This window comes from Kogia breviceps, chromosome 3 (genome assembly GCF_026419965.1).
Source record: "Kogia breviceps isolate mKogBre1 chromosome 3, mKogBre1 haplotype 1, whole genome shotgun sequence".
NCBI lineage: Eukaryota > Metazoa > Chordata > Mammalia > Artiodactyla > Physeteridae > Kogia > Kogia breviceps.
The window spans coordinates 118,478,156-118,497,614 of record NC_081312.1 but is presented as its reverse complement, the minus strand read 5'-3'; the positions used below and the strand labels follow the sequence as shown (position 1 = coordinate 118,497,614).

Here is a 19,459-nt window from a genome sequence, read left to right as displayed (position 1 = left end):
AAGGTCAACTAGTGGGGCACCCAGTTGGGAGAGGAACTCTAGGATGGAGTTTTACCCACCTTACTGGATGTGGTAACAATAATTTCTGGGTTTTGTTTGGAAATTTTGTCAAAGACATTCTTAGGATGTGTTAGTGAACCTGAAGAGTTGAATGAATGAATGGGAATTCCTTGGATTTTTTCATTCACTGAAAGGTTAGAGTCAGGGATTCCCTATTTAGAATTTAGGGATCTGCCAAGTCAGGAAATCTGGGAATTTCTATGAAAATATTTAACAAATTGTTTAATTTTGAGATGGAAAGCTTTGATTTATCAGAGTTCTTCAATCTTGGGCATTCTATGAAAGACAAGATACTCCATGGTAACTGGAGTGATGGTCTAGTAAGTTTTTGAGTGTTAGTGCCAGTATCTTTGAATTAAGTCTTCAGTCTTACAAGCAAGAATATTCAGGGGATTAAATGAGTAAAATGTGCCATCTTACATTTTCTGAAATGTCTACAGTGAGTGTAGGCTCTTGAGCCAACTCTCTGGATTCAGATCCCAGTTCTGCCACTTATACTGGAGTAAGTGAATGGGGCCAGTTATTAACTTTTCTGACTCAAGTTCTCATCTGTAAATGGGCATAATAATAATTCCTACTTCATAAATTCCTGGATGAATTAGTACCTATAAAGAGTTTAAACCAGTGAGGGCCTTTAGTAATCACGTAAAAATATTAACTATTATGAGTATTATTTTTGGTAAATTGCTTTGACCTTCTTCCTCTGTGTCTTAAATTTTTAAAAAACTGTGAAACATTAAAACATTTTACCACTAAAACAGTGGGTTGCTGAGAGAAAAATACATGACTTAACTGACTTGGCTGTTGGCAGGGCTAATCTGACAGGGTGTGTACAAATGTGTCTGGTACATATCTCCACTTTTAGCATCCAACACATAAACACATGTGACACACCTTGCACTTGCACACAAGCAAACGATCATTGAGATCTTTTTAAGGATTGCATTAATTGGGAAAAAATTAACATCTTGTTAAAATTTAAGTTTTCTAACATATGAATATATATTCCTTCATCTACTTAGATCATCGTTAATTTATCTCAGTATTTGAGAGTTTTATGTATAAAAATTTGACACATTTTTGTGAGATATAGTCTGAAGTATTTGATTTGTTTCATGCTATTTTTTTTTTTTTTTTTTTTTTGTGGTACGCAGGCCTCTCACTGCTATGGCCCCTCCCATTGCGGAGCACAGGCTCCGGACGCGCAGGCTCAGTGGCCATGGCTCATGGGCCCAGCCGCTCCGCGGCATGTGGGATCTTCCCAGACCGGGGCACGAACCCGTGTCCCCTGCATCGGCAGGCGGACTCTCAACCACTGCGCCACCAGGGAAGCCCTGTTTCATGCTATTTTAAAGGGTATCTTTTTCTTCAGATTTCATCTCTACCTGTTTGTTACTGGGATATAAAAGTGAAATTAATATTCCTACATTGAGTTTGAATCTATCAACCTTGATAAACTTAATTATCTTAATTTTTATATGAAAATTATTCTGGATGTTGTATTATATAAACATATCATTTAGGATTTTTTTTTTTCTTTCTTATTTTTCAGTCCTTATATATTTTACTTCATTTTCTTGCTTTATTGTGCTGGCTAGTAGCTCCAGTACAGTGTTGAACAGAATTGGTGTTGGTGAACATTCCTTTCTCATACACGATCTCAGAGAGAAAGCTTTCAACATTTTCCCCTTAAGAATGTTGTTTTCTGTAGGTTTTTGTAAAGGTGCTTTATTAGCTTAAGGAATTTCCCTTTTATTCCTAGTTTGCTGAGAGTTTTTATCATGAATGTAGGTTGAGTTTTGTCAAACTTTTTTTCTGCGTTAATTGAGATAACCTTATGGTTGTTTTTGTTTTCTCTTATTTTTGTTAATGTGGTATATTATTATGATTGATTTTCAAATATTAAACCAATCTTACATTTCTGGAATGAACTCAGCTTCATCATGCGATCCAATCTCTTTATATATGCTGGGATTTTATTTACAATTTTTTTGCCTAGGACTTTTGCAGCTGTGACCATCAGTGAGATTTGATATATAGTTTTCTGTTCTTGAAAATTCTTTATGGTGTGAAGGTTATTCTAGACTCATACAATAGGTGGGCAGTGTTCTCTCTTTACCATTATCTGGAAGAGTCTGTGTAAGCCTGGTGTAATTACTTCCTTTAAGATTTTATATAATTTTCTAGTGAAGTATCTGGGCCTGGAGTTTTCTTTCAGGGAAGATTTTAATTAAATATTCAGTTTCTGTAGTATATATAAAGATCTGTTCAGCTATTCTATTTCTTCTCATATCTGTTTCTGTAAATTGTCATTTTCTAAGAGTTTTTCCATTTCATTTAAATTTTCTACTTTTTGACATGAAGTTGTTTATAAAATCCTCTTACTATCTTTGATGACAGTAGAATCTGTAGCATTGTTCACTTTTTTATGCTCAAAATTGTGTTTTCCCTTTCTTTTTGACAGTCATTTATCAATTACATTAGTCTTTAGCAAGAACCATCATTTGCCTTTGTTAATCTTCCCTGTTGCCTGTTTTCTTTTCCATTAATTACTACTCTTATTTTTATTACTTTCTTTCAGATTAAATTACTATTCTTATTCTAACTCTTTAAGATGGATAACTAGATCATTTATTTTCAATCTTTCTGTTTTCCTAACGTAAGCATTTAAAGCACTACAGTTTCCTAAATGCTTAGCTCCATGCCAAACATTTAGGCACTGGTACTCATTATCAATTCGCATTTAGTAAAAACTTTTTTCTAATTTCTATTTTTATTTCTTCCTTGCCAAGAAGTATATTGCTTAATTTCTAACAAATGGCCAACTTTTATAAATTTTTAAAAAGAAGGTTATTGAGTGTATTATTTTATATATATTCATTGATTAAATTTGTTGATGGTGTTCCAATCTTTTATACTCATACTGGTCTTTATTTTAGGTTCTTCTTGTATTAATTAAAGATGTGTGTTAAAACCTTCCACTGGGGTCATGTATTTGTCTGTTCTTTGTAGTTTGATCAGGTTTTGCTTTCTATATTCTGAAGTTATGTTATTTGGTTTGTACACGTTAAAATTGTTGTATTTTCCTGTTGAGTTGGATCATTAATCAATAGAAAGTGACCGATTTTAAAAATTGGCCTTAATGTCTTGTTTAACTAATGATATGGCTATACCATCTTCCTTTTGGTGCTTTCTTCATAATACAAGTTTTCTATCACTTTCTTTTAACCTGTTTATGTTTTAGATATCTCTCTTGTTTCTGAGAGTCACTGTCTTTTACTTGGAGCATGTAGTGCATGCAAATTTAATGTAGTTACTGATATACTTGAATTTAAATCTGTGGTTTTTATTGTGTCTTTTTTGCCCTTGCTCTGATTTTTGTGTTTTTTTCATTATTTTCTTTAATTTTCTTCTATTTTCCTCTATAGATAAGCACCCCTTTGCCATTTTGCTGTTGTTGTTATTACCCTAGAGTTTACAGCATGGCTTATTACCACAGTCTAATATTAATTGTTATTATTATCATCTTCCCAGTCAATTCAGTCAATTAATCTATGTTCCATGTCTCTTCTTGTTGACATCTTCTATCTTTTTGCTCTTTGTGATGCCTTCTAAGTACTTTCTTTGGACTATCTTGCACAACCTTATTTCCTCTGATATTTAAAATTCAGCTTAATCCATGCATGGGGGTCTTAACTTTAATCACTGTATTTCTTTTTAAAGTTCTCCTTGCTTTGTTTTCAAATCTTCTTGGTCATTTTCATCATCTCTTCCTTGACTATATTTTTAAGCCTCTGTTTTATGACTTTTAAATTATTAAACATTATTATTTAACATATTGTGTTTGCTTTCCGTATTTGAAGTCTTTTGTTTGGGATTTTGCTGTTACTTCTGCTGTCTCTTACTCATGATGCTGTGTGTCCTTTTATATTTTGCAGTTTTAATTATGAACTCATATTCCTTGGATTTGTGTGTGTGTGAGGCATACTCAGATATCTGAGCTGATAGTGCATTTCCTTAGAGAGGATTATTGCTTGAGTCACTTTGAGGTGACTCAACCTGGGATCTCTTTTTCTAATTAACTATTTTGCTGAGGCTTTTCAGAGTATACTGGTAGCATAAACTCAGATGATTAATCCTGGCACAAGCATTGTGACACACAAGAGAGTTCTTTGCATCCACATATATGGTGGATTTGTCCCTCCTTTCCTTTCTTCCTTTTTTTGTCTCTGTCTGTCTTTCTGTCTGTCTGTCTCTCTCAATTCATCCTTACCCTGAAAATGTAAGTTTTATGCAGTGTTCTTCGACTTGAATATTCCTTTGTGGAGGCCCTAGGCTTTATCTTCTGCCCTCCCTGCCCCCCGTGCAGGTAACAGATGCAGAAGTTCAAAATTTCAATATTTGGCAGAAATTATTAGAGAGAAATTGACTTTGGAGGTTGGTAATCTCCAGAATTCCTGCAATATATTTTACACTCTGATGTTTTCTTATTTTTATGTCAGCCTAATGGTGGCTTTCTCTTTTTTTTCAAGGTATTAAAAATTATTTAGCCATTATTTAACTTTTTTTAAAGGCAGGTTTGCTATTTTTTGAAAAGGAGCCATAATGTATATTTCTTTATAAATCCATGCATTTTCCATAGTTTTTATTATCTTCAAAATGCTACCTGATATAATTAGCTTTTTTCATATTTATGTCACTTTTGTGCAGTAACAAGAAAAATGAGGCTAGCTAACACTTACTGAATAATTACTATGTGCCAGATATTGTTTTTAAAGGGTTTACATTTATTAATTCATTGAATCCCCTCAGCATCTCTATAAAATAGAAAGTCATCATTCCCACTTTAGAGATGGGAAAATTAAAGCACAGAGAAGTAGAGTACATTGCTTAAGCTTACCTAATGGAAAAGAGACAGGTTCATTGCTACCTACCTGTGGATTGGCATCCAGGATCTGACACTTACTATGTCTCTGCTTTAAAAAGCAACAACAACAGCAATGAAAACAAAAACAGGGCACACAGGTTGGTATTTGTTTTTACTTGTTTGTTTCAGTTTTAATTTATTGATTTTATATTTTTATTTATTTGGATTATGTGATATACATCCATTATAAAAGTAATCAAACAGAAAGCTTCCCGTTATTCTCTGTAGCTTCCATCTTCCCTCTTTCTTTCCCTCTTACCCCATCATATTGAGCTATCATTCACAGTTTGGAGTATATCCTGCAGAGGTTTTCTCAGTATGTGTGTGTGTATATATATACATACTTACATATTTCTGAAACTTAGTTTTTCACTGTATCTAGCTTTGAGCCTCTGTGTTAAGGGCAAAGGTATTTGTGTGGGTGTTCTTTTCATATTCTCGTTGTTTTTTAAAGCTGTATTGTATTGCAGAGTATAAATCTATTTAGTTTTTCTTCTTTATTTAGTTAAGTTTAGATATTTATTTTATTTAGATATTATCTTATTGATGATACTGAAGATATTTTCTTTTTTAACTACTGCAAACCATACTGCATCACACATTCATGTACTATCCCTGTGTCCTTGTGCAAATATATTTGCAGGTTAAATTTCTTACCCTGGCATAACAGGGGCAATGGTGGCATCCATAACATTTTCTCAAATATTGTGAGGTTACCTATTTAAAAGTTCTACTACAAATTCTGCTATGGGAGAGAATAGTCAGGAATGGACCTACAAATATAGGTCCAAAAATAACATAGAAAGCAGTATGATAAAGGAGTGAGGGAAATATTGATTATTCAAATTCTTGATGTCAAGTCATTTGACTAGGGGAAGTCTTTTACAAGAAATACCAAATCTAAAAATCAACAGGGAAAAAAAATTGATGAATTTGGTCATGTAAAATACATAATTTTTATCTTTAAAAAATTATAAATAAGATTTTTTAAAAAGACAAGAAAGCAACAAACTGGGAAAATGTTTGCAACAAATATGACAAAGGACTGATTTCTTTAGTATCCGAAGAGATTTTATTTGAGGAAAACCTCGGGTGGGGGGGAAATAGACAAATTAGTAACTTCTTTCCTTTTTTTTTTTTTTTGAGTTTTTACAATGTGCTAGAAGCAGAGCTAACTTTTTTTTTTTTTGGAAACAAAACTTAAGATAAAAACTTAATATGTAAACTAAGCTAACCATCTTTCATGTGTTACCAGAGCTATTGTAAATGCAAGTACCTGTTTAATTCTAGCAAAACTCTGTGCTATAGGTATTATTATTATTCCCATTCTTTAGAGAAGAAATTATTGTTCAGATTGATTGAAACACTTTCCTCTAGTCACTCAACTTTTAGAGGTAGAGCTTGAACTCAAACCCATGTCAGTTTGCTTATAAAATCAATTTTCTTAAGCACTTCCCTAAATAGTTGCCTCTGGCAAGGAAATAAGCTGGATATCACTAAGAAATACATTAAAAATACCAACAGTCATATTAAAATGCATTCACCTTTGCTTATAATTTAAAGAAGTGAGGTATTAAATACACACACATGTGTACATAATATTGTATCTCTCCATAGGCAAAGATTTAAAATATTAACAACAATTTTTAACAAGAGGGTGAGGTATAACTGGATTGCTCTTATAGTTTTTAAATTTGTTATTGAAGTATAGTTAATTTACAATGTTGTGTATGTATGTGTGTGTGTGTGTGTATATATATATATATATATATATATATATATATATTCTTTTTCAGATTCTTTTCCATTATAGGTTATTCTAAGATACTGAGTATATTTCCCTGTGTTATAGAGTAGGTCCTTGTTGTTGACTTATTTTATATATAGTAGTGTGTATATGTTAACACCAAACTCCTAATTTCAGGCTTGATTTGCTCATATGTAAAAGGGGGATAATCCTTACTTGTGAGCATTATAATCTAAATATATTTAAAAAATCTTAGGACAGTGGCACATATTAAGTGCCCAATAACTGTTATAAACTGCTCTACCCAAATCCCCTAACACCCACCCCACCCAAAAAAAAGACAACAGAAATAAATCCTTCATCTCAGTGAAGATGAAGGCCTAGAAGAAGAAATGCCCCAGGCATTCATGAGCTCTCATCAGGGCACTGGATTTAGCGATCACTTTCTAGGATTGTGCAAGGATTTCCATAGTACATTCAGTTCTACATCCCATATTCTAGATGTCAAGTCAAAGCAGGCAATAGATAGAACAAAAGGAGCCAAGGGCCTTGTGAAAATAATGTACGGTAACATTCCCTACATTGCCTATGGGTTGGTGGTGTAATGGTTTATAGCCAGATGCTCCGCAGCCCATTTCAGGGCATTATTAACCTTCTGGAGTCAGTGAGTCTGGAAATTCTAAATATAAGTTATTAGCAAAATGCAAAAGCACTGTACTAATATCCTCCCTTTCCTCAATATTTACTGGCAACCATGTGTTAATTGAGAGAGAAATACTGACTTTGAAGTGACCTAACTCACCTTTCGTTTTGAAGCTCTTCATGCACAGAGCCACATAACAGTATTGCAGTGTTTAATCACTTTTGAGAGCCAAAGTCTTCTCCAGTACTGTCGGTTCCAGGAAGGCAAAGTCACCAAGATTCTGACAAGCCGAATGGCAGTTGGTCTTGTGACTTTCTCCTCAAGAATGTTTTTCTACTGCCCAATCAGTTTGGCAGACTTTTATCTCCAAGTTTTGAGAAGAAACATTTCCAGTAGACATTTTTCATGTGTATAAACTAAGAAGTAAACATGGCAAAATGAATCTACAGCTGTTCTTGAGCATCAGAGAAAATGACATGTATGTGGTTTGTCTACAGCACATTTAACTGGACGGTGCCATTCCTTTCCTTCCTGGCCTGTTTGATACTGGCAGTTGCCACCATCACTTTGTATTTCATTCCACTGCGGTACATCATTTTAATCTGGGGTAAGTTTGGCCCGGTCCTTTTGCTAGAAATCAATTCCAGGTAAGAACCAATTACTCATTTTTAAAGTGTGGCTATAAACTTTAAATGTGCTCTTGTTGGCAATTAAACATGAGATTAAGAAAAGTATTTGGGGAACAAAAACTTCCAGGACCTCCCTGAAAAGGCCAGTTACATGAACGATTAGCATAGATATTTATAGGCCTCTTGCATAATTGCAATCAAATAAAAATGTGATTGTGCATGCTGTTTCCCTTTGGGCTTTCAGAGTCATAAATACTCTTGAATAATATACTGCTGTGGCCCAGTAACTTTCAGGAAACACTGTTATTCAGAGTGAGCAAACACCTGCATCTTGCCCTTTATATTATGTAAAAGTAGATCTAGCCACTGCTAGCCTGCTCCTGACACTGTATCTCCCCTGGAAGGGAAAAAAAAAATAACCTAACCCAATACTTAAATCCAGAAGCAGTGAGGTGAAAGGGAGGGACCCCAGTGACTACCTAACCAGTGCCTGAAAGGAAAGAAAAAGCTATTATTTACCAGGGGAAATGGTGAGCCTGTATAAAGTTTAGCTGCTTTTAAAAAAAGTAGAAACAAAAACAGCAAACTGGAAATAAATTTCAGGACTTGATTTACTACTCAGGCTGGCAATTGGAAAAATTACAAGCAACTTTGTGAATATTTGTGTCTGTTGCTGGGTGGGCGCTGGTTTGATAATAAGGAGAGTGCATTGCAGTTAATTAATTGGAGAAGCAATCAACCCTTTTCTGGAAGAATCTATCAGTTCTGGTTTTCCACTGCTCAGCTCCTGTGACCACTGCTCAGTTCTTAACCATAGTTACTTCTAGGGATCTTCAGATGTTAAGAGACGTTCAGAGAAGTTCCAAATGTAGGTGACTGTGTTGAGATGCATTCATCTGTAAGCAAAAGCTGAAAGCCTGCAAATGCCAGGGGGAGGGGGAGCTATAATATTTCTAAAACCATTAAATGTAGACCATTTCCAAAGAGAACCCAGGCAGAATCCTGCTGATGAGGAAGGCCAAACCTAGGCATTCAGAAATGGGAAAAGTCATGGGAAAAATGGAATAACTCATAACATTTCAGAAATAGAATGATTTTGAGAGAGCATAATCCATTCATAGTCCATTCTCTATTTTATCCAGGAGGTGAAAATCCTATTACATAAAGTCTCTCTCCTTTGTAACAAGCCCTAGCAAAGGAAAAGATATTCTAACTCCCTCTTCAGGGGTCCATTTTAATACTTGATGACTCTTACTCTTGGAGAAAGTCGTCTCATATCCATGCTTAGTTTTTGTTTGTTTTTCTGTTGTGTTTTTCAGTTTCAGCACATTGGCCCATATTTGACCTTTAGGAAAGAGAGCATGGAGCTTTTCAGGGGGCCATTGATTAAGAAGGAATACATATTTTATAAAAACATTTCCCTGAATACTCATATACTGAATGTTATCTGTATAGATTGAATAATCTCATTCTTTCTCGTTTTTCGTTAAGTGTTAGTTTCTCAATCCATTAAAACACAGATCTTAAAACTGTTGTCTGACCCTAACAAGAACTTGATCCAAAATTACAACCATTTGGCCAGTATTTTGCTCTTTTTTAAGTTGGTGTGAGTTGACGGTCAGCTTGTTAAACACTGATGCAAAGGATTTCTTCATCCTTCTGGTATATACTTGATTTGCTTTTCTGCATCTCTCCCTCCAGAAAGAAGACCACACTATATTTCTTCCTTAGATTGTCAGTATTGGGATTCCAATCCTTCTTTCAATTTACACCATATCCCTTTGACTTCTTATCTTAGCCTCAAAGTTCTTGGCAGCTTTTCAACACCAACTTTTTGCATCTACTTAATGAGACATTGTTCTATTTATTGTTCAGCTTATGGATGAAATTATGAAACAGCATGGAGTTTAAGATGCTCTCCTGGATGAAAATAACCCTTTGATCTTTATGTTCTGTGTCTCATTCTTTAGGTTTATGTTCTAGACAGAGGTTTATAGTTTACTGATGAGCTTACCATAGAAAAGCCTTGACTTATCACATGATCTGTTGCCTCTTCTCATCATGTAAAACCTGCCATACCATCATGGAATATATTCTGTCATTCTGTTAGGACTTATTCTTTTCCAAGACAAGTTAGTTATTAGCTAGCACAGATCCAGGACTTTCCTTTGCACATCTCTTACATGATCGTATTCTTAGCAGAGAATTTATCATGTAGAAGAAGACAACTTTATATGTCTTAAATTTCTAGTTTTCCTTTTAACCTTATTAATCATCAAAAGGCTATTTCTTACTTACTCATTTTCACTGAGTCCTGAAGTAGTGGGTAAGATCCTTAAATTTTTGTGTGCAATGTTTTTTAACCTTTTGGAGCAAAATTTTTTAACTCTGTGTTCTGTATTTCCCTATTCTTTACATCCAAATAACATTTTTGTATAAGTATTTATTAAGTAGCACAATTATTTAACATAAGTCTATGAAAGCAACCTAATTTTATGATGGCTGTGGGGAATATTCCTTGACTCACCAACTTTATTGTAAGGTTTTAAATGGTGAGATACTTTCTTTTCTCTTTAACCGTATAATTCCTAGTGCAGCTACATATAGGTAGTAGATCTTTAGTGGGTACTTGACAAGTATTTTATGAGTATATGAGTCTGCAAGTTTAATACCTGTGATCTACATAGATTGGCGGTACGCGGGTCTCTGACTGTTGTGGCCTCTCCCATTGCAGAGCGCAGGCTCAGTGGCCATGGCTCACGGGCCCAGCCGCTCTGCGGCATGTGGGATCTTCCCGTACCGGGGCACGAACCCGCGTCCCCTGCATCGGCAGGCGGACTCTCAACCACTGCGCCACCAGGGAAGCCCAGATGGCATTTTTTGAGCTCACCATCTCTCTTATTTGGGAGTGTAATTATGAAAATTAAGTTAGAAGTGGTTTAAGAGAGATGTCTGGAATTTTCTCTAGAAAACTGTATCTACTGAATTTCAGTCATTTGTTTGTTATATGTGTTTCTAGAAGGCAAGGCACCTTTGAGGATTAGATCCCATGGAGGTTTTCTGTACCTTTTGAGAGGTTTCCCATATTCCTTCCATTCTGTACTTCATCATAGATGCTCTAATTATACTTTTTCAGTTCTGATCTTAGCCACTTCTGATTTTCCCAGGTAGCTTACAAACTGCCCAAGACAGATTTTGAGCTGCTTGAAAGAAACTGTGACTTATTTAACTTTGGACCTCCATTTGATAGTGCAATATATATCACATGGAAGACAATTAGTGTTTGATACAGGAGCAAGCAAGCACCCTCTGCCCCACCTCACCTACCCCCACCAGTATTTTGCAGTCAGGGCTACATGCCAGTCACTCATAAAATGTTCTAATTCGGTTTCAAGTGTCTATTCCCTAGTGACCATATGTGCAAAGCAGACATGCGATTTTTCCTCTCTCTCCAAGTGATTTATTTTTTTAACCAGAGGGCTCATTCCAATCCACTGATCTAGTCAATCTATCATCATTAAATGATAGTGTCTTTCCCAAATGTTAATCCCTTGGTATTTAAATCCCACTTTCTTTCTTTGGCTAAAAAAAAAAAAAAAAAAAAAAAAAAAAAAAACAGATAAAAATTCACAGCAGATATGCTCTATCTGTATTGTTTAGGTTAAAAAATCTAAAAGTACATCTAGCATGCTACTGGAGAAACCCTCAACTTCCACATTTGGTATGTAGTCACATACCTGCTGGTATAAAAACTCTTCCATCACCGCCTGCTTTGTTTTCTTGGCTATTGACATCTACAGTAATGATGGTAGCTCCCTTCATTGTGGTGGAATTTCAGATTATAGAATCCTCTTGCATTTGTTGTCCAATGTGATTCTCCCTTCAACCCAAGGAACTATATAATATAGGTCTTTATTATTCAAATTTTAATATAAGAAATCTAAGGCTCAGGGAGGTTAAGTAATTTGTCTGAAACTACAGCTAATAATACATGGTGAGGCCAGAACTGGAACCCAGCTATTCTTGTTCCCAAACCCTTGTTCCTTGCCCAGTTGCCCTTTAAAGATGACCATGGGCTCTATGATCCCCTCTTGACACTTGGTTTTACACGGTAGATAATATGGTGGAATTACTGACATTTGAGCCTGTGACATCTTAAAAAAACAAGGTGTGCTTTTGAAGCATGCAATCTGAGTTCGTTATAATTTTTCTTCTAACAAAGTTTTTCAAACATAGACTGTCGGAGTGCTTTGTGGACTTCTTCTGACCTTATTGGTGCATTTGAGCTACTGGGCAGGTTTATCATCTTCTCAGTGACTAAGAATGCAGTGTTTTGATCGTCTGTGATATTATCCCTGCCTGGCTATTCGTTGTAAAGACTCCAGATGCGCACACTATATATAATTAACAATAGAAGAGATATCTTTCCTCAATACGTCTTTGTCTCCCTTCATCATTTTGTCTTGTCTGTTTTCTTTTGCCAAAAAGCCCATGCTACAGTTAAATGTCTTTAGAATAACACAGTGGAGAGTAGAAACATGAAGCTGCCTGTGGAGGTCGAGGGAAGGAAGGCGTAGAGTGTCTTTGACTTGAGAAAAAGTGGGCTATTTGCAGGAAGTCTTCCCCAGCCCAGTCAACAAGCACCCTTGACTTAATGAACATGGCCAGCTCCCATTTGCCAAGTAGATGTGAACCGGACCCTCTCTAAAGAAACTACTAGGAGTTTGGCATTGCGTCAGGTGTAATGGCACGCCGAAAGTCCAGTTCTTAGATGAAGGCAAAATAATATTTAATGAAAGAAGAAAAACATCAAACCTCTTCTCTGTTGTGGACTATCGAACAGGTAGATGTTACCTTGCCTTCAGAGTAAGAGCCAGTCAGGGTACCACCAATGTGAACATTCATTCAGCATCACGGAGGTTGATAAGGACTTCAGATGTGGTCCTTGATAAACAAGCACTCTGTGGGCAAACTTCAGAAGGCCACCTTCTGCTTCTAAGACTCGGCACAAAGGGTTGACATTTAGTGAAAGGACCACGTTTATAAGCTCTGGCTACAGGCACACACACCTCCAAGAAGCTCCTAGGAGCAGAGTAGGAGACAAAAGCTGGTGGAGGGGCGCCTCCCTCTGAAGAGGGAACCATGGGCAGAGCTTGTCCTGGACGTGCCCATGTGCCCAAGGTACCACCACCAATGACAACTTAAATGTCACACCCCCTTCTAGTTACCATTGTCCTAAATCAGCACCGACTTCGTGGCCTAGCCAAACCCTCGCACCAGTGCCATGATCCATAAATTAAGCTAGCAACCACAGTAAGATAATTTTCCAATAATAACTTTTCACAGTTTCCTGCAGCATCAAAGTAAAATCAACATGTCAAGTTCTGTTCTGCAGTGAGAGAAGAGAAACCTGTGAAAATGTGTTGGACGAGGGGCGGGAGATAGATTTCTTGTGGGTTCTTTTTAACAACAAAAAAACAACTCCCACCCCCCACCTCCTGCTGCTAGGTTTGGTCCAGAGCTCCCAAGCAGAGACTTGTTTGGGCTAGTGAAGGCCTTTTCCCATCTGGGACATTCATTTTCCTAGCAGAGGAGGCTGTTAATCAGTGTCGTCCAAAAAACCAGTGAGCTCCACAGTTTTAGTGTGTGTTTCTGCCGCCCTGCTGATGGGATTGTAATGGGATTTTCACAGCTGAAGAAGGCAAAGCCCCTCTCCAATGATCTCCCTTTCCTTCCTCCAAGAAGAGACATTTGTGAATGATTCCACATGACAGCAACGTGTGCATGACTTGAGGTCCAGTAATTGTTTTCACACTAATTTTTACTTGTGATTGCTTCCCCTCTCCCAGTCAGGTGAGTTTTTAAAGATAGATAGATGGATAGAGAGACATCAACAGACAGAGATCTCCCAATATTTCTGTTTTTCAGGCATAAATAAATTTACTAAGAAGCTTCGAAATCCCTATGCCATCGACAATAATGAGCTACTAGACTTCCTCTCCAGAGTACCGTCTGATGTTCAAAAGGTATGTGATGAACACTGACCCCCAACAGGGGCCCCGACCCCGAAGTCTGGCCTGCCCCAGAGCCAGAGGAGCACAGGGTTGTGCTTGTGTGAGTCATTGAGATAACGAATCAGAAAATCCTTAAAGAGGCCTGCCTTGCAAGGAGGTGGCAAGAAAACCTTTGTCCAGAAGCATGAGATGATTGGGGAAAATTCTCCTGAAAAAGAGCTGCTTAAGAATGATCTGGAACTCACACTGTGAGGCTGTAGTGCAGTGAGGTTTGTCCCTTTTCTGATCATTTGCCTTCCCAAAGAGGATAAGATGGGCTCAGCGAGTAGGAGAGCGTGAGATCCAGAGCTGGGGGAGGCTTGCTTATTTTCCTCCTCTTCCTGATGGCAGGCATTCTACAGGAAGTAGGGGGCAAGAGGATTACTCTTTTGATTCTTCTTTGCCCCGATTATCTCCTAGGCCACCCTCCTATCCCTTTCCCTTTGAAGACTTAAAGATGCTGAGGGCAAAGCCCCCACTTACTCTAATACACATAGAGGCAGAGACAGCATGCAATAATTTGAGATCAGTCAGAAGTATTATTCACAGGTGATGGTCACTTAGTCCAGCAGTGTCCCTTTTCTTTGGATACACAGAGCTTAACCAAGGCAAGAAAACCGGAAAGTCCATAGAGCAGCCTCATTCAGGCCCCTGCAGATCAGGCTGCTATAAATCCAGAGGCTGGAGGGCAGGCAAAGACCTCTCCAATGGAGAAGAGAAATCATAGAATAGGTAGATGGGGAGACGGTGGCATGAAATGCCGTCATGACGACAATCTTTTATTGTCTGAGAGAATCCCAAATCAAGTATCAATTTCTAGGCCACTGTACCATAATTCATTTCCCAGCAGCTCCGGGTGGATTGCAGAGATGTAAGGCTGAAAGGCCCCAGAGAGTTTCTTTCCCCTTCATTCCAACTTCTAGAGATTAAAATAGACCTTGTGGTGCTTTTTCTTTTAACCTTCATTTAATGATATAATAATCTATTAAAATGCATTCTATAAATATGAATTTCCTTGTTAACATTGCATTGCATGATTGTAAAATAGTAACTTGGCTCCTGTTTGTTTGGCCTTGAAGATTGGCAGGCGTGTCATCCCATAGGGAATCTTCACAAGACACTATAAAGAAAGCATGCTTTTTTCACATATCTGCTTTCCACCAAGTGTAGCTCAGTTTATGTGATGGGGTAGGATGTCCTTGGGGAGTTTGGCACAAATACTCGAAATAGTGAGCACATGTGGTCTGTAATACAATACTTTAAATAAAACCATTCCACCATCAGCCTATCAAAGCCCACACACCAAAGCCATACGACTGCAACGTACCATCACTTGAGTCAGAATGTGAGTTTGTGCCTGCATCCTTGAAGAATGGAAATTCCCATCGAGCCCCCGCTAAGGATTATCTGTGCACAGTTTGGGCACCAGCCCTGAGCGAGCTCATCCAGTTGGAGTTAGCGTGAATACAGAGGGATACAACAAAAGAGCATTTGAGGAAGATGTACAGTAAGCTAGTAAGATCTCCATGTATCTCCAAGAGCACTTGCTAATAACACAGTAGACAGTTTGCCCCTGGGGACTCCCCACGTCCTCATATTTGTCACAGATGTTTTAGCCATTACATTGTCAATGAAATTCATTTATAAGAGAAATCTTTATTAGTCTGGGGCCAGCATTAATTTCAACATTTCTCCCCACTCTGGCAAAAGAAATGTATGTAATTGGCAGAGATTTTTTTTTCCCCAAGATTTTAGATATTTCTAAATGAATAATTCTTAGTAAGTTGCTGTATCATATACTAAGATAAACATTCCCAAGAGGCTGTTATTAAGCTCTTTTCTGGTTGAACACAGGCATACACAGAACTAAAACCATCTAGCAGTGCCGAGAGCAGGTAGAAACCCAGAAACCCATGCATCTCATTAGAAAAATCTGCTTTTAATATTTTGGTTTCAAGAAATGATGCATGACTCTTCAAATCCTTCCTGCAATTAATCCCTCCATGTTCCTGTGTTTAGAAAATGATTCATTACCTTTGAACCTTCCTTCCTTTGCCTTGGTGTGTCCTCGGGGAGCCATTAGCACACTGTGGTGAGCTAGGGTTACCTAACTGCCAGCGTCACGTCTGTCTGTTTTCACAGGTGCAGTATGCAGAGTTGAAGCCCGGCAGCAGCCAGAGCCCCCTTCGGAAGAAGCGCAGCGCACTCTAGGACACACACCGACTTTGGATGCCAGCACCCGATTCCGTGTTGGGTTGACTAGACCAATATTCTCTCTCGTTCAGTGGTATCCGTGGTGTCAGTCTGAAATGCGTGCTGTGTGGAGCCCTGTCTGTATCCTCCCCCTTCTTCGTGGCACAGATGCACGCACATGTGTGTGCATCCGTGTGCAGGGGTGTCCCGGTTGCATCTTGAGTCAGCCCAGCCAAAGGGAACAACCCAGAGATGGTAAAAGACTTAACATCCCTTCTCAAGTAAGAGATAAAGCAAGGCTTCCATGGGTCTGAGCACCCTCCTTGAGAAAAGCCAGGAGGCCACTTGGATCCGAGCATGACTTTGAACTCATTTTCATACATCCGACAGATTCTCATTAAGATTCAGTTATTTTCACTGCCCACCCCTACACTCCTTTCAGATGATTGTTCATGAGTCGGTTGTTTTTCTCTGAGTTAACAAGTCCTTGATAGATAGTCCCCGTCCATCCAAATAATATATATTATAAATAGATTTTTAAAAAATAATTAGCCCAATTCTTTAGGGATCTTTCAGCTGTAATTACCAAAGACCTATATGTAAAATTTCAGTAAGCTGCTTGGTGCTGGATGCCAGCCTGCATCATGGTCTGTTGCTGGCAATGGATGCCCCAGGAAGGCCCCCAAGGGATCATTCACCCAAAACCTGAAGGTTTCATGAAAGTATGTGGTTGCCTCAAATAGCCATTTCTTCTGACTTGACTTTTTGCTTATCTCCCAAAGAAAATCTCAATATTAACAGCTTGAGAAAGAGGGGGAGGGGAATGAATAAATGAATTCGGAGAAGTGTTTTGAAAGATAAAGGCTGAGGAGCAGGGGACCAATGTATGTGGCTGCTTATCTGATTGTCATACTCCCTTCATTTGCCTGCGTTTTTAAGAAAGTAAAAATGCTGTAGCAATCCAAATGGATCTTTTGTTCCTGAGCAAAATAGGCTACACATAATAAAAATATATCTCAGAACCCCATTCCTAGAAAAGTACCACCCCAAAGTCTTTTTGAGTATATCAGTCTTCACCATTTCACCGTAACCCCCTCCAAGTAAAAATCCCAATTTTTATGCATATATAAAATGTATACAAATACCTTTCTGTTCAAATGATATTTAAGTTGTAAAGAATGTATTTTGTTGACACATACTTTGTATGTGCAGATTTATATATATATATATAATATATATATATGTATTGTAAAGAAAAGTTGAGGTAAAAAGATCTAATAGTGAGTTTTACTGTTTTTTTTTTCCTCTCTCTCTCCCTGGGTTGTAATTTAATAATCTTCAAACAAAATGTTTATGAAAAATGCCAAAGATTCTAAACCTTATCATCCTGTGTCTGTTTTTCTTCATATTCTATCTTCCTGAGTTGCTTTCTGGCTGAGCCAGATTTCTGCATGATTTGATTTACTTCAAGTTAATGAAGCTGGCTGAAAAAGAACCTTGCAGAAATTATAAAAGCTCCAGTAAATCTCTGAGTTGTACATACAATAGATACCCAAGAACCTCTTTTGTTAAACCAGTTAATCTTCTGTGTAAACAATGCCTCATTGTCTCACTCCCAACTACCATCTAGTTTATCATAGTCTGTCATTTTGTAACGACCTAAGTCAGACATTTTTAAACAGACACGTGAGATCTGATCAGTCATTTGAATGAACAATTTCAGCAGGAAAATAACCACTTATTTATTTAAAAGTGGAACCAATACTTTATTGTTGTTCTCTTGCAATAGAATTTCAAAATGAAATAGTTCACCTGAAAAGAATGCATCATTAGTTAGACTTATCTCTTCTGTAGTCCGACTGGAATTTTCAGCATTAAGTTTAGGACACAAACAGCAGCTGGGATGGAAGAGCAAGGACAGAGTCAACCTTTAATAAACTGTATGGAAAACAATTGTTAATTGATTAAGTAGGCATGGTATGTTAAAAATGAATGCTATCTGCAAGTGAAATGTTAAGATTCATACAAGTAGTCAAACTCGTATGAAAGATTCGGGGATGCTTTAGATAAAATTTATGGATTATGGTTTCACAGTGTGATAATTAAAGATAATTTAGTAGGAATGTTGAAGTCTGGCCAAGCTCTCCTGGTTCTCTTCTCAAACCTCACACACCCGTTTCTTGATGTCTTACAGTCGTCTCTTCCTCAGCAGTTCGGAAATTCAGCATTATCTTTCCCTCCATGTGTTCAGGACCCCTAACCCCACAGTCTCCTTCTAGCTTTGTTATTCCCCTCAGTGGCACAGGCATCTTACGGGCTGGAAGCCCCTTGGCATCCCTTTTTTAATTCCTCATGCTTTTATCACCATCTCCCAACCCATAAAATCTGGTAGATCAGTGTTGACACATTATCTTGTCCGTTTATGTTTTGTACATTTCCAATTGCGACCACCCAAGCCACCGCCCAAGCTGAGGCCTCTGTAACCTCTCACAAGTCAAGGTAATGGTGCCAATTACATTTTGCCAGGTCAGTATTCATTCAGATTATTCTTTTCCCTGTAAATACTTTCTCCCCAGTTTCTATCCAAATTAATGCTACCCTCCTTCAAAACTTTCAGAAGTCTCCTGCCCACATTGGCTTTCTTAGTTCCTTGGCTGGATTAGAGTCCACCTTTCTCTTTTGCACCCTGACATCTTAGATATCTTTCTGGCATCTGCTGTATTCTGCCATCACTCATAATTACCAGAGGCCTCGACTCTCACTTCCCTCCACTGGATAGCCCATCCTATCTGGCATCTAATAGTCACTCAGAAAATATATGATTAACTGACCAGTCACAGAGAACATTACTTTCTCTGCCCTTTCATGTGTGATTCTCAGAACAGAGGGCTGAGCTGGATAAATTAGTGTGGTCAATCCCAGGAAATAATTTCTTGCATTAAGTGCATACCTCATGTTATGTGATATTACTTATAAGCTCTGGCCATGTTGATTATAAACTGTTAAATTAAACAGTGTCATATTTGGAGAAGTCCTTACCTACATGTCAAAGGAAAATGTAATGTTTATTTGTAGGTGGTAAAACAATTTTTGATTCTTATTATTTATCACTGAACAAACATATATTGAATGTTGATGGTATACTTGAACAAAACAGAGAACATTCCCTTGGTAGAGCCAGACATTAAACAGATATTTTCAAGCAAT

The 19,459-nt window shown here is 37.5% G+C and overlaps 1 protein-coding gene across 3 annotated transcripts in view; it reads left to right on the top strand.

The window, feature by feature from the left end:
• The window catches only part of MCTP2 (multiple C2 and transmembrane domain containing 2), a 251,723-nt gene extending 233,351 nt beyond the window's left edge, over positions 1–18,372 (top strand). For all 3 annotated transcript variants that reach the window (XM_059056947.2, XM_067029545.1, XM_067029546.1), the window contains 3 exons: positions 7,875–7,984; positions 13,935–14,032; positions 16,202–18,372. In XM_059056947.2, coding sequence (XP_058912930.1) covers positions 7,875–7,984; positions 13,935–14,032; positions 16,202–16,270 — 277 coding nt within the window. In that variant the 3' untranslated portion in view covers positions 16,271–18,372. The remainder of the gene's footprint in view (positions 1–7,874; positions 7,985–13,934; positions 14,033–16,201) is intronic.
• The last annotated feature ends 1,087 nt before the right edge of the window (positions 18,373–19,459 follow it).